Source organism: Syngnathus scovelli, chromosome 9 (genome assembly GCF_024217435.2).
Source record: "Syngnathus scovelli strain Florida chromosome 9, RoL_Ssco_1.2, whole genome shotgun sequence".
NCBI lineage: Eukaryota > Metazoa > Chordata > Actinopteri > Syngnathiformes > Syngnathidae > Syngnathus > Syngnathus scovelli.
Window position 1 is genome coordinate 11,473,241 of NC_090855.1, and position 14,786 is coordinate 11,488,026.

General features: G+C 44.0%; 1 protein-coding gene and 1 long non-coding RNA gene across 2 annotated transcripts; one reads left to right on the forward strand and one right to left on the reverse strand.

Moving 5' to 3' along the window:
* Positions 1 to 99: 99 nt before the first annotated feature.
* Positions 100 to 8,327, reverse strand: il11a (interleukin 11a). Its single transcript, XM_049731820.2, has 5 exons — positions 7,870 to 8,327; positions 7,053 to 7,210; positions 2,558 to 2,653; positions 2,250 to 2,411; positions 100 to 1,499 (listed from the first exon to the last, which is right to left on the reverse strand). The coding sequence occupies exons 1-5, from the start codon at positions 7,874 to 7,876 to the stop codon at positions 1,299 to 1,301; spliced, it is 624 nt and encodes a 207-aa protein (XP_049587777.1). The 5' UTR covers positions 7,877 to 8,327; the 3' UTR covers positions 100 to 1,298.
* Positions 8,114 to 13,551, forward strand: LOC125975859 (uncharacterized). The gene is made up of 3 exons (XR_007484074.1): positions 8,114 to 8,237; positions 8,956 to 9,053; positions 13,440 to 13,551. It is a non-coding gene; the product is annotated as an uncharacterized lncRNA (long non-coding RNA).
* Positions 13,552 to 14,786: the final 1,235 nt, after the last annotated feature.

Consider the following 14,786-nt stretch of genomic DNA (forward strand, 5'->3'; position numbering starts at 1 on the left):
AAATAGATGTGTTTTGTGGATCTGGAGTCATCCTGAACATAGCCCGAGTCATTTGCGCCATGAAAATAATAATAATAAAATAATAATAATATATCCATCCCATTTGCACATTCTGTAGTTTTTATTTCACCAAGGCACATATTTCACATTGAGGCCAATCAGTGTCTGGAAGAGGCATCTCGATGTTACAATAATTTAACATATCGTAATTTAAGTGTACTAGAATACAAACTGTATAAAAGTATAAAAAAAAAAGGAGAGGAGACTTGCTCCTTTGCAGCACAAAAATAAATAATTCCACCAAATTACTTAAATAAATAGCCAATACTGTAACAAATACTATAAAAGGAAGGAACGAAAAATTATAGTGAGAAAATTGGTAATCTAAATTATATTGTAGAAAACATCATAACACAGATAGCACTGTACAACAATTTACATTCATGTACAATTATGTACACCTTTAAGAGTGTCACAATACATAGTATTTTAAGACTTTTAGAGTTTAACTTAAAAAAAATCTTTTAAATCCCAAAGCATTGTTTCAAAATCAGCCCCCTCACTCATCCAAGAAGCTAATCCTACAACTTTGTGCAAAGAATCTAATCAGGTCCATCAGTGCTTAACAACAGGGCCCACTCAACAACTTTACCACATTACAGATGTTTCCTCATGCAAAGTGTGAGAAACAGGCGTTACAAAAATAGATACTTTGACTCTGGCACTAAAAAGCATTCACTTGTCTTAGACCTCCAATCTGGCTTTGACGTGACGTAACTGGCACATAGGATTTTTTAAACTATTATTTTAAGGGCACTACTGTGTGGACAAAAATGTGACAATCACAGATGTAAGCCACATTTACTGGAGTAAAGTCAAATGAATAAATGCACAAATACCAAATAATTAGAAAGAGAAACAATTATCAGACGTTCAGGAAGTGCTACAGAGATCAGTGAGACACAAAGTATGTGGTCAAATAAATGCACGTCAATAAAGAAATGAAGATGCCAGGTGACGGGCAACGACTTCAAATAAATAACATTAAATAAATGACTAACAGTCAATAAATAAATAAATACATAAATAACATGGTCATAAACTAGGAAAAAGCAGGAAATAATGATCACCATAGTTACGCCGGGGGATTGTTATTGTCGTGGCATTATAACGCATCCCGTTTGGCTCTGGTGGAAAGAAATCGGATTCTCCGCACATGCCGTTCGTTAGTTGGTATCGCGGCCTTTTGGGATGCCGTTGACAACATTGCACACCGACAACAACCCGTTCCCCCGTTCTCACTTGGATGAATTCTCATTGAGCTGTGTTTTTGAGATCTTTGGCTTGAGGCTTATGAAAGCTCTGTATGCCCAATCGCAGAAAAGCTTGAAGTGGTGGAGGAGCTCCTGGCTGGACTGGAGCACGTCAAACTGGTAAAGGAGGTGCGGTGGGAGGGAGGGGGTGGCGGGGGTCAGCTTCGGCGCGTCCACCCTCTGCATCTGTTGGCAAAGATGAAGCATAGATTAGTTTACTCAACCTTTCAGAAATTTGCTACATTTTGGCTATCGGCAGTGCTATGCCGCCGTCTTGTGGCACTTTATGTTGATTTCGAACCAGATTCTTACTCACGGCTGGACTAACCTATTTTCCTGTGTTCACAGAAAAACTCCAAAGATGCCACAAGATGCCACCAAAGCACTACTTTTATATGAGGCAGGGTTTTGAGGTGAGTTCAATCAAATTAAAAATGGTCAAATTCTGAAGTGCAACTAATGGGGGTTGCTTGTTCTACCATGTACAGGAGATTCTCGACTGGCACCAAAGCACTACTTTGATACTAGAAAAGGCTTTGGCGCCATCATGAGCGTGTTGTTTTCAAGTAACTTTTACAGTATTATAAAAGAAAAGACGCTGGACTAGCACAAATGTAGAGCTTTGAAGCCATTTTTTTTGTCGGGGGGGCATCCATGGGCAAAGCTAAACATTTGGGGGGCGGGACGGTGCAGCTTTCTGCAACTTGCAGCTTTCTGCTAGTTTCGACAGGGTTTATTCTCTCGGGATGACTTCTGTGGAATGGAAAAGTTTCAAAACTAGAGCAAGCCCAGGGACCTTGCAGCGGAAAAGGGCCATAAGTCAGCTGGGATAGGCTCATTACGCCCACCCACGTTATGAAAAAAAAAAAAAAAATGGATGCATGGCTTTTAACTGCTTCAACACACTCAAAGTAAAGTTGAAGCTCAGTTTCTCACCTGACGGTGCAGAAGATTGATGAGTGACTTCATCTCCTTGATCACCTCTACCAGCTTGGGCAGCGCCGGGTGGTGGTGCTTCTTGGACACCCTGTTGAGCCACTCAAAGTGGTGCTCATACAGCTTCAGGTCTGCGTGCAGTTGAGAGAGTGTGGGCTTCAGCTGAGGGAGAAGAAAAAAAAAATTGAGAGACTGAGCATGGGTGTGGCAAGATGTGCTGTAACTGCGCGAGGAAGACGAAGAAAACAGGCCAGCTCCTCTCCCAGAAACACGCACACACAGAAGAAACACATTATCGGGGGCATTACCTCAAGGTTGTTGAGATCATTGGCCGATCTGTTGCTCATTTCTGGCAGGGACCTGAACCTGTGGGGCTCCACGTCAGATTCGAAGGCATGCTCCTTCTGAAGGAGAAAACAACACACAGCCGCTCGTCACTATCTTGCATCAGCACACTCGCGCTCGCTCATCCCTCAGACAAGTCACGGCAGCATGAGGAAAGTATTAGCGCTGTGACAGCGTTAGCCGGCAGACGCTTTGTTTCCTGCGCTTTCAGACAGTAGCGCTCGCCGAGGGACGTGCGGTCGAGCGGGGTCGCTGCGAGTTCACTCGAACTCAACCTCCCCAAATGTCAGTGGTGGGAAATAAGTACTTGGTTACTGTACTCGAGTAGATTTTTCAGGTATTTCTACATAACTTGACTAATTTGAAAACAGATACACATTTTTTACTCGTGTTGACAAAATGGATTGGTGCCGACGTTAAAAAAAGTTATCATTGGCTAATTCAGCATTTTGGGGGGTTGCTAGTTATTAAAACAGAGACACCCCCCGCCCGCCTTGTGTCAAGTTATCAGATATTGTACTTTTGTTTACTCTGACCTTCAATTTCACAATGCAGAAAAAGAATGCTGTTAACAACCCCGTCAAATTAAATGATTGAAAACAATCCAAGTTTATAAAATCTGTCTTCAAAAGAAAAAAAATCAAGCCCTTGCCGCCGCTCTCAAATCCTGTGGCGACTGAATGTCCTGACATCACCCAGCACTCCATTGTCAATCAAATACCTTCCCTATGACCTGCAAAATGGATAACTACTTTGTTTAGCATCTTTCCCGTATGACGCATCCCTTAATGTTTAATTAGGCCGTGAATATATACCCACTCGTGAATGTCACATGACCTAACCCAGAAAAAAGCCCTTAGGCACCGTGACGTCATTTTCAGTCGGCTGCAAATGACAAAATGGCCACTCCCTGAGATGAATAAAAACAAGTTAATTTAGCTGCTTAATTTATATTCTACAAACACAATATTCATCTGTACGGTATTTAGGCGAGTGGGGGCACATAGAAAATATTGCTGTAAAGAATTTGTTATGTCACTTCCTCTTTAAAGCCTTCAGTGGCAGGAATATATTCCACTGGGTGGGGATGAGCGGCGCTAAGCACCAGCTAGCTTGTAAGCTAACAGGCAAAAAAATGCGGAAAACTGAAATACTGAAAGTATCACAACATCCAGTACTACGTCATCTCAGTCCTATTTAGACACAAATCTTTGAATTCACGTTATGGGGTCTTAAGCAGGTTAAAGAAGCACTTCAACTTTTACCATACAGTTTTTTTATATCTCGACTCAAGTACATTTCCCCACGTGTCAACAATGCGAATAAGTGACCTGAACCCACAGGATGTTTTGTGCACTCAACAACGCATGTCGTGACCAAGAAGGCAGTGAGCAGCGACAGCACACAGCTGAAGGGAAACTCCAGGGTCACTATAAAAAGATGCAATGACGCAGTACTGCCCACTGCCCAGCTACAGCTTGTGTTGTCAGCCAACGTCTGCTCTCACGCTGCTGTAGTTCCCATCCAGGCCGCCAGAGGGGGGTAAACAGTATGCATGCAGGTGAATGGAGCAGTGGTAATTTGATAGTAATCCCCCCCCTTCATTGCGGGCGTTACGTAACAGACCACCCCTGCGGTAAGCGAAATCCGAGGGCATAGTAATACCCGACTCTGTCGACATGTTTTTAAAGCACTTCTTTCTTTTGAAGTCTCCAATTACATTTTTAAATACAGTTACTAAAGTAAAAAAGAGTAAAAGCGATAGGTAACCATTATAAAAATGTTTTACAAACAGCGTAACAATGTACTGTAACAAGGCATGTTTTTTTCCAAACTAGCAAACGTTACTTATCAACTAAAAATATAAACCAATAAACATGGCCCAAAATGTAAACATTATAAAATGAACCCAAACTAGCCTTAAAAAGAAGTATTGCAGCATGCTACGTTCAATAATTTATATAGGCGGTGCTGCAATACAGTACTTCCTGTCTTGTTCTTAAAATTTCTCCGACTAAATAAGTGTGCTGCCATCTAGTGGTCTGCAGTTGAATTACATCCCATCGACCCAAGCGCTAACAACAACATAAAAAACAGCAAAATAGCGGGACTGTAATTTTTTTACTCGCATAGCAATAAAATTTTCCCTAACTGCCATTAATCTTTTTTGAAAGTGGTTTTCGGAAGGGTAAAAGGTGTAGTATTTGTACGTTGAGGCTCGAGGGGGCGTGGCCTGTTGACATAATGAGCCGGAGTCTGTTCTGGGCGTCAGCTGTGGCTAATTGCGAATGTTTTCTTTGGGAAACTTGTAAGTCATTGTGACACGGTAGTCGAAAGCTTAGCGAGAGCCATTACGCCTGCTAATGAACATAAATGAGCGATGCGGCATGCGTCATTCCGCGGAGAGGAACACAACAACATTAAGATGATTAGCGTTCAGAGATGTTTTGTGCAAACATGTTGTCCGGGCCTGATGTTTGGCAGTGTTTTTGTTTTATTGTTGTTTGTGTTGATGTCTTTTCGGCATGAATGCGCCGTATTGTGTCTCTAAAGATGAGCTCTTATTTTGTTGTCTTCTGTTTTGTCTCTGCAGCTTTTGTCCATCCATCGTTCATGCCAGGTACACACACACACACACGCACGCACCACTCTGGCTCCCTGATCTCTTCATCTCTCGTGGTTTTTCGCTCCATCTTTTAATTCACCCGCTTATCCTCCCTTTTCTTGCTCCCTTCATTGCGGCTCATGACCTCACCCGACAAAACTTAGCGTCCAGCCTCCCTCCGTCTTCCTGAATGCAAATACAGCAATGTGATAAATCTTGCTCGATTTTTATCAAGTCACTTTGCTGTGGCGACCAAAAGTCAAACAACTCTACACCACACCTACACAACCGTGACTATTTACAGAAAACCTCAATACGCAGCGTCGGACCGCAAAAATGAGCACGTGTATCTTTGCCCCCGGACGGACACACTTGGCCACGTTTACGTGTTTTTGTCGCAAGAAACTTATATAAACGTATACGCTCTAGCTCCTCTTTTAAAAGCATCACTTTCATTGCCGCTCAAGCTGGGACTTTCCACGGATTCCTATTCTATTTATCTTTCCGAACGACGTCCTCTTTTTAGCAAAAATTCCACACAATAAGAAAAAAAGACATCTTCCATGTTACTGAACACTGTCAAATACTGTCCCCAATGCTCCTTGATGTGTGCGTGTGTGTTTTTGGGAGCTGAACCACAGGTTAGACGATGGCGACAGTGATAGCCTCAAACACACACACGCACAACACACACTTCTTTTGCACACCAACCGATCAAGACTAGAGAGAGTATGAGGCTATTTTTGGCTTTATCTCCCCAACACAAAGAGTTTTAAGGTTTGCATAATGCAAAAATAGAATGTGGCTCAGCCGTGCGAAACCAAAGATGCCAAGATATGATCCGCATGTATTTTCACCTGTTATAAAACGCCAGCTGAAGACAAGTCATTCTACATTCTCGACATCTGATTTTCCAGGCAGACGTGTTTGTACAATACGATTTAGCGGTAGGAAAAATTCAAGCTTCCGCCTCTCCAATCACACTTTAAGAGTCTTGCCGCAGAACCCAAACATGATTTCATGCAAACAACTCGTACAGTATTGTTTGTTGTTGTTTCATGATTGGTGTGTTCGCTTGAGCTGGAGGCGAGAAATGTCTTGGCATGGATTTTTTTTTAAACCACTAGCTTGACTCTTCTTGTTATGTTATTTTTCTTTATGCCCTTGTCGTGAGTCGGGTGACATAAGGTTGCTGAGTCAGCTTTCCGTGGGCCCGTTTGGATGAAAAAAAAACGCAAGTGAGATCACTCAGTCAAATCTCTGCTCTGGTCTAAGCCTGCACGCGGATTCTGGCCAGTAGGGTAAAGCAGCTTAAGTCTGACCAGAGTCCTACGTAATGACTGAGCTCACAAACGCATGCAAAAAGGCCACAGGGTAAACCTGTAGATAACATTAGACCTTTAATTAATGCTATTAGCTAATTAAGATCGTGCAATAGTTAGCAAGCGCTGTCACAAGCACAAAACCAAAAACGATTTATCAATACATGACGTCGCTCAGCTTCTTTTTTGTCTCAAGATACAAGCAGAAATTAGAGCTATGTGACCAAGTGCAAAAAAATTACATTGAGTACAGTCGTGTTTTCTGTTTTGGCATGTTATCTGTAGCGCAAATTTTATTTGAGAAAAGACACCCATTTTGGGGGGTGGGAACAAATTGATTGCTTTTCCATTCATTTCATTGGGAAATGATGCTTTGTATGTTGTTTTACAGCTACACTGTGTTTGTTTACGGATTAGACGTGTAGCTAGCTGTTGCTCTCTATAATGATTGCCCCCTAATTAGAGCCATAAGCAGCTAATGGGACCATATCATGCCCACTGGCCTTGAGTTTGACCCCCCCATGCACTCACCAGCAGTTCTTGCGTGAGCTTCATGAGATTTTTGGTCTGGTTGGACAGCTTGTCTATCTCACTGGGCCGGCGCTGAGGCACCGGGGTGGCGGACGTGAAGACGGGCAGCTGGGCCAATAGCAGCGAGAAGAGCAGAGAGGACGACGAATCGAGCAGCACTGCAAAGAAGGGCAAGAAAACGGAAGCAATTAGCTGAGAGGTTGCTGTCATCTGGCACTAGTGATCATGACCTCAGGGCCGCTGCTGTCAACTCCAGGGGAAGATATTGCACCATAATATAAACAATAGCTCCAGACTTGGCACGGGGCGCCCCTGCGTTGAGCCTCGGTGACAGATTCATGTTTTCACAGGCAAATCATTAACATCAGCATCACTCCCGGCCTGGATAAAGCCGCGCAATGAATGCAGCTGATTGTCACACCTGCAACTGGATAGGCGCGTGTGTTGCCGCTATAAATTATATAGACCGGGGGCCAAGTCAGGCGCGGCAAACAGTAAGCTCATTCATTCTTTTTGCCTTTCAAGTTCAAATACAAGCATTTCAAAAAGGAGGGCACCACAGTGGGGCTGAAGCCACACTGGAGGCTTGATAATTACAGGTGAACCGCAAGACAAAATAACACACGCATCCTCCAAACAAGAATCAGTTCAGGACAGTAAAACAGGACTTTTAAAACATGCGCTGAAATTCTGTACATCCAAAATCTTGGACACTATTCCCACAGTTTTGACTTTCATGCATTATTGTTCAAATTCCAACCTAACTATACTGGATTTATTTTTAAATTCACATCTACCCATTCATACTTTCACTTACATTTCATATTGGTTCGAATCCAAAACAATGGAAACAGCAGGTAGACAAATAAATAAATAACAAAAAAAAAATAAAAAAATAAAAAAGAACAATAAATCAACGGGCGCTCCGGCAAGACGTGTCACGTGCTCCGGCTTCTCCTTTGGCGCCTTTTCAGTCCAAATGAGGAGCAAAGTGCGTCCTCACACCTCTGATGGAGCGCGCTAGAGACAAGGTGAATTATGGGGGATAATAAAAAAAATCTCGTCCAACTTTTTGTTTTTTTCTAAGTTTGGAGCAAAGTTTGAGATGTTTTTGGAAGGTAGAGAGGCACTTGGGCAGAGTAGAGAAAAAGAGAGAAATGCAGAGAGAGAAGGATGCGATGTGTGGTAAGTCCAATTTTTGCGCGCAAGTGAAGTGTTTAGGCTTGTTTAAAACTTCCTTTATAAAGACGTCGGGCCTATGACACATCGCCAGTGACTCACTTCATTCATAAAAACACACACACACAGACACACGCACTCTCTCTCTTTTTCTCTCCCCTCCCTTTTGCCCCTCTACTCTCCTCCCTCTCTCTCGCGCTCTCTCTCTTTGCGAAACTTTTTTTTTTTTTTAAAGATTCCGTTGTGTTTTTTTTTCTTTCTTGTTTTCTTTCCTCTATCACTTTCTCCCCTCCCATCCCTGCCAGCTCCTATCTTGCGCTACTTCCTGCGGCCGCATCAGCGCGCCAATCATGTCCCCATCTTTTCATATCTGGCTATCTCCCAATCCAAATCGCTTCCTCCTTTGCCCATTGTCTATACGTGTTATCAGCCCAGTTCATCACTCGCGTGCCTTTCATAACTCGCACATGCCTGGAGGTCATTTTATTTCACCCTCAAAATGATGTTATTTATATGAAGGGAGAGAACACCTTTCTCTCCCTCTTTTTTCTCACCCCTGGCTCTTTTTCTGCCCCTCTTGAGACAGCAGCCTGTTATTTCCACTGCCCCGCCACCCACCACACACACACACACGCACACACACACACACACGCACGCACACACACACACACACATACTATCCACCTCCCATTTTTTCTTTCTCCCTCCCTTCCTCCCTCCCCAGGGTGAAGGAAAGAGTGAGGAGTGAGCGACGGATAGGAGAGAGAAGTGTTGTCCAGGACCGGACCAGAAGGGGCCTCCGAGACTCGTTGCATAGAAACAGTGAGAACACATGCACATCCATGCATTTTTTTTTTTTTCAGAGGCATGAGCGCACGCTTGTATATTGTGGGTGGGGTGCCCACTCAGCGAGGTCACGAAGGACAGACAGCATGACAACATACATATATAACGAACACACACGAGGCACAAACAAGATTCCTCACACTATCGTTCCAAGGATGAATGGAAATGTTTAGATGAGCAAAGCAAACAGAAAAAGTGCACGGGTGGCTAATTAATTGACTGTGGCCCCTCCCCCACTCACTCGAGGGGAAAACTTTCTGAGAATCACTCATAACACAATTCAAAAAAAAAAAAAAATTAACGATTACTCTAAAAACTAAATATCCGGCACTTTTAAGTCAGTTTTACTGTATATATATACACACATATATATATATAATTCAATAACTATCAAAGTGCGCTGAGGCGCCCTCCTGTGGTACATGATGGATTTTTCTGAATTAAATGTTCAAACTTTTTGTCAAAGTGGCTTCAACTTTTTCAGTGCAGTAGATTTGGGGTGTATGTTATTTAACTTTACACGCAACACTTAGAAATGTTCCTTAATGTAAACGTTACGACCGATAGATTTTAATTTCATGAATCTCACCACCACTGGTAATAACACCAAAAATGGAGGGATGATTTTTTTTTTTTTACTCGTGTTCTGTTTCATGCATTTCCCCCCTCAAACACGCCACACATGCACACTGCATATTGAGCTGAGTAGGACTGACTGGAAAGATTCCGTCAGGTGCAGTAAAGCGTGACCCACTGTTGCAAAAGGGCAAAAATGACTTTCCAGTCATGCCAGAGGGATCATGCATCAGTGTGTATACACTACTTTCAAGTTAAAGCAACCACAAGGAAAGAAACTGAGAGAAAACTAAGAAGGAAGAAGGAAACATAAACTTGTGATGCGGTCAGGTAATATTTGGCAAGCGGGACATTTTTGTGCGGGAGCGGAATGGCCACCGCGGCAATCACGGTCACCAAGCGAAAGACTGGCGAGCTCATTTCTCAGGTGGGCAACCTGGAAGAAAAGCCAGGGGAGATGATATTGACACACGGGGTCCTTATTTCTCATTTGCCACATCAAAAGGCCGTTTGAAGACACAGCTGGGGTGGAGAAGAAAAGAAAGAGTGAAGTTAGTCACTCTCCCTGCTTTGCGCTCATGATGGGGGTCTCCTGGGTGGTTCGCAGGATCAACAACACACACACGCACAGATGCCCGTAAGACTTTATGGTTGCGATAATTAAAGGCTTTTAGACAATACAAAACTTTTCAAACACTTTTATTATGAAATTTTGCTGTATGGCCCACAGCCACAGCATGTGTAGTAAGACATTATAGCCACATGTGATTCTAGGTCAAAGGTCACCAACAAATTTGATCAAATGATATCCACTTATGTTAGTCACTGATCACATTAATGATTTTGCGCAATCATTTTTAATTGTTTTATTTGAATGCCGCCTCGCCTGCTGAGTGGCCGCTTTAGAGCGCCTCATCGTTGTCCATGAGTGTGTGCACGTTACGAAAAAGTGACAGCCAAACATTTGTTGCCGCGACTCAAATATGTCGGAGAGCAAATGGGTCACTTTTGATTGACACTTGACAGCCAAATGGGGCGCGGCGTCACCGTGTCGAGCGGACACGCCCACAATTTTTCACCATTTCAAAACCTCATTGGATATATTTGGCAGTGTTTCCAACAGCACACTGGCGCACGCCTGCTGAAAAAGGGGGACTCCAGGCTTTGTGTAAATGGGTGTGCGGACTGTAATTATGGGCATGTGGCTGTATAAATGCGGTGCCTGTGCAGCGCGCCGGGCATCAGCGTTTGTGTGTGTTTGTGCATCTACGTGTGTGTGGCCTTCACGCGCTACCCATGACATCACCGATGTGCGTTAAAGCGCCACGGGAGTAGAAACAGAGTGAGACACTTAGCGACCTCAAAGGCATCGGGGAGGAAGGGGAACCTGTGACACGGCCTCGCCGCCAGACAAACTTTACTCACACAAGCTTCTCTCAGCCGCGCAACACTGGGCTTCCTGTGCGCCGCCGGGCCGTGCGTTCACACATTATTACGCAGCCTTCGCATCATTTCAATGCCCGCCACTCTTCGCTCACCTTTGGCGGTTTGCGCCCGCACAGTTGCCCGATTCATGACGCTGTTTGCCGAAGTCTCTTTAACACGCCAATTTAAACGTATTCGGAGTGATTATGGCCGTATTCTCCTACTGAGCAAACATGCTCGTGTTGTTTTTCGCAACTTACTTTAGTGTGACAAATTGGGAGGGGGGGGGTCATTAGGGATGAAAGCATTTTTTTGCATTGTTTACCATTTCGTCATGTAAAGTCAGTCAGTGAGCTCCTCAAATGTAAACATGATTAATAATTTTTTACTTATGTGCTTGATGCACAGGTACACAATGGCGTGGACCATGACATTCAACAATTGGATGAGTGCGAACTATCTTAATTTAGTCAGCGCACACTCCAGGAAGCTTTGATTTATAGCCTAGAATTATTTTGACCTGCTTTTGAACAAGTTTGTTTTAGACCACACTTTCTGAGAACCACCCACATACGTACTAGCATCAAATATATTGTAGATACTCTATTTGTTCCGTCATGGCCATCTTGCTAATGTTGTTGTTCACTTGTTACTTTAATGCAAGGAAGGTGGCACAAAAATGTTGATCATGCTAGTTATCATATCAGAGAAGTGTTTCCCTCAATTAATGTCATTATTTGTTGAGGATAAACAATGTCATATTGTCTACTTGTGTTTCTGTTTGTTAGCCTGTCTTCGGCATTTAGCATTAAGCTAGCAGATGATCAGTTGCTCTACTTTTTGTTGTCACGTAAGCATTTTTCCATCCTTGTCTTCTTCCTTTACATTTGCCGTCAACCACATCACTGGCCAAACATCGTGATGACATTTTATGGCGAGTTACTCTTCAACAGTGTTACCACCTCCGGCAACAACATCACGGTGTGACTCTGTGTCCATTGCGATATGGCTGGTTTTCCCCATCGTTTTTTTTTTTTTTATGGCTCTGAGTATTTCCACGTCCAGGTGGATGATAAAGCGACTTGTGTGGTTTTTAGGGTCAGGTCCGAATCCCCCAGAGCGTCATTTGTAAACAGGGGAAACGTTGGCCGTGACGCAACGGGCATCGGAAGAAGTGGTAATAAATTCATTATTTTCTTTTCTTTTTTTTTAATGTAGCACGCTCATTTCCTCAGGGAATTCCAGCAGGCTCTTGAGTAAACAAACCCAGCGATTACGTTCAAAGGCGAAACCAAAGCATCCAACCTTTTAATGTTAATATTTACTCTCCCATAACAGGACACTTTTAAGTTTCCCCGCGACCTTGTTCTCCCCCCCCCCACCCCTTCCTCCCTCCGTCGTCATTCGGGCTCTCATTCATTCTCTCCGGCTCGCTCCCACGTGAGTGATTCCGACGGGGCATCCTGTCCGGGGGAATCGCCATGGTAACCCAAGCCCAACTCGTTACCCCTTCATACCCCCTTTTACCTACGTCAGAGAGAAAGTGAGTGTGTTAATAGTTAGTAAAAAAAAGGGGGGGGTGAATATGGCGTGCGTTCAAAGGGCAGCAAAGTGACGTCTGCGGCCTTTTGTCGTTGTCAGTGATAAGGGTCGTCCTTCTCGAGTCATCTAACCATGCCACTCTCGCTTTTGTACACCCCCTCCTCCGTCCCAGACAGACGTAATGTGTAGCGACGCCACTCAAGAAACAGTTGCTAAGATGAGTGACTCACAAGTTCACCACTCGCATCCATTTACACTTTGAAGGACACTTTGGTCTTCAAACGCCACAGGGGGTCTTCTAAATATAGCCAGATTGGAGAATTTCATATCCAAATGCTGTCAAAAGTGTAACTGGACTCATGAGAGTGTCCACAAAAGTGGCATTTTTTGTGTGATGAGAAAGAAAGTTCATTCTTATGTTTTTACGAGGACGGTCCAAAAGTGAATCACCAGGTTTCCAAATGCTGAACTTTCCCCTGATATGATTCATTGTGATATCGCCAATCGAGGCAGCTATGATGCTCCAAAAATGCCAACATTAGCCAACAAAACCTTCATCTGGTTTTTATTTCCAACACGTCATTGATTTCGAAAAGTAGCTTCAAATTTAAAAATTATCAATTAAAAATGTATCAAATTGAAATTTCAACCTTGTCTGACCTTGGTGATTCAGGAAGTTACTATATTCTGTTTTCCAGTGAAAATACTTTCTCTTGTCATTTTTGCCCGTGTCTCATTTTTGCAATGAATCATCAGCTCCTCAATTCCTACCAGTCTGCTTCCTTTTTTTTGTTTTTCTGCTGGTGTGCCCCATCGTAGCCTCTGGTTGGGCTTCGCAGGAAACAGAGTTCAGCTTTCTTGGAAGCCGATGACTTTGGACTTGCTCAAGCTTCGGCCCTAACGACTTGAGTCACCTGTCTGGTTTATGCAGGCTTTTTTTTTTTTTTTTTTTTTTTTTTTTACGAGAGCGCCATCGTCATTACTGTTTTGCTACACGCAGCCCGGCTTGTGCTAAATAAAGTGGAACGTGTTGTTGCGTCACTTTCCTTTGACGAGACCAAACAAAAAGATGCTGTGGCGGTGTTTTGTCGATTGAAGGGGGCGGGACCAAGCAAAAGGGAACTTTTTACTAAAATAAACACTCTTTCCATCTTCCGCCTGGTGTCTCAGACTGCTTTTAATCGGCCCTAGAGCAGCCGGGCCCTGCGTCGGAGCTCCCGCTTCCTCCTCCGCCGCCGTTCTCAGTCGCCCTAAACATTCTTTCCTTTCCTGTCATTGCGCGTCCAGTCTGTCTGCTGCATCCCTCAACTCTTCCTCTCTCTAAAGTGCTTCCCCCTCATCTCTCTCACTCTCTCTCCCACGTGCTCTTCCAACACGGTCGTGGAATCAATGAAAACAGAACAGATGTTATCAAACTGTGGATCATTTTATCAGATGGCTATGTTAGCTCATAGCTAAGAGCTAAGCTAAGAGTCATGAACTTTTGCAGGCGCATACCCAAGTCCGCAGAGACGTTGCCCCCGGCGACGCTTCCTCACCCGCACCCACCCACCCACTGAAGTGAATTACTCCATACGTGTACTTTGCGTATGCCATATCGGAGCTGAGCGCCATTTACCGGCACGGCGTACGTCACTCGTACAATGGGCCGGTTGCCATGTTTTTCTACGGAAGCTGCACTCACGGGGGTGTGTGTGTGAGAAAAAAGAAGACAAAAGGAAGAAGTGACGGTTGCGTTGTTACTACGTCCCTCAATGTCGTTATCAACGTGACCCCTGTCACGAGGGGTCTCCTCAGACGTATACAAGTCAGGACGACACAAATATGCTTACGTTCACGCCGGCAATTTATAACCCAGTGCCGTCTTTAACGTGACATGCCCGGGCTGTTTTTTTGGCCAGCGCTGACGCACTTCAGGCGCCTCCTTAAGTGGCCGTTCATTAAATTAAAGCTCATTACGAATGAGCAGCCGTAAATCAAGGCCTCGGCGACGGTGATAGCAGATAACGCAAACTTCTGTATTGATTCTGCCAGCGTCGCTTCCTGTGCGTCAGCTTTCGGGGTGTGTAAATTTCGTCACGGCTGAGAGTAAACACGGGAAAGGAAATTTCATATCCGCGTGTTGTCAGGCTTTACGTTTGGGAAGCGAGGGGAAGCCGTCAGCGT

Excerpts from the sequence above, each read along its gene's own strand:
- il11a (XM_049731820.2), bottom strand. Across the intron at positions 2,654-7,052 it reads AGCTCACGCAAGAACTGCTG|AAGGAGCATGCCTTCGAATC; the intron begins GTGAGTGCATGG and ends TTTCTCCTTCAG. Across the intron at positions 2,412-2,557 it reads ATGATCTCAACAACCTTGAG|CTGAAGCCCACACTCTCTCA; the intron begins GTAATGCCCCCG and ends CTTCTCCCTCAG.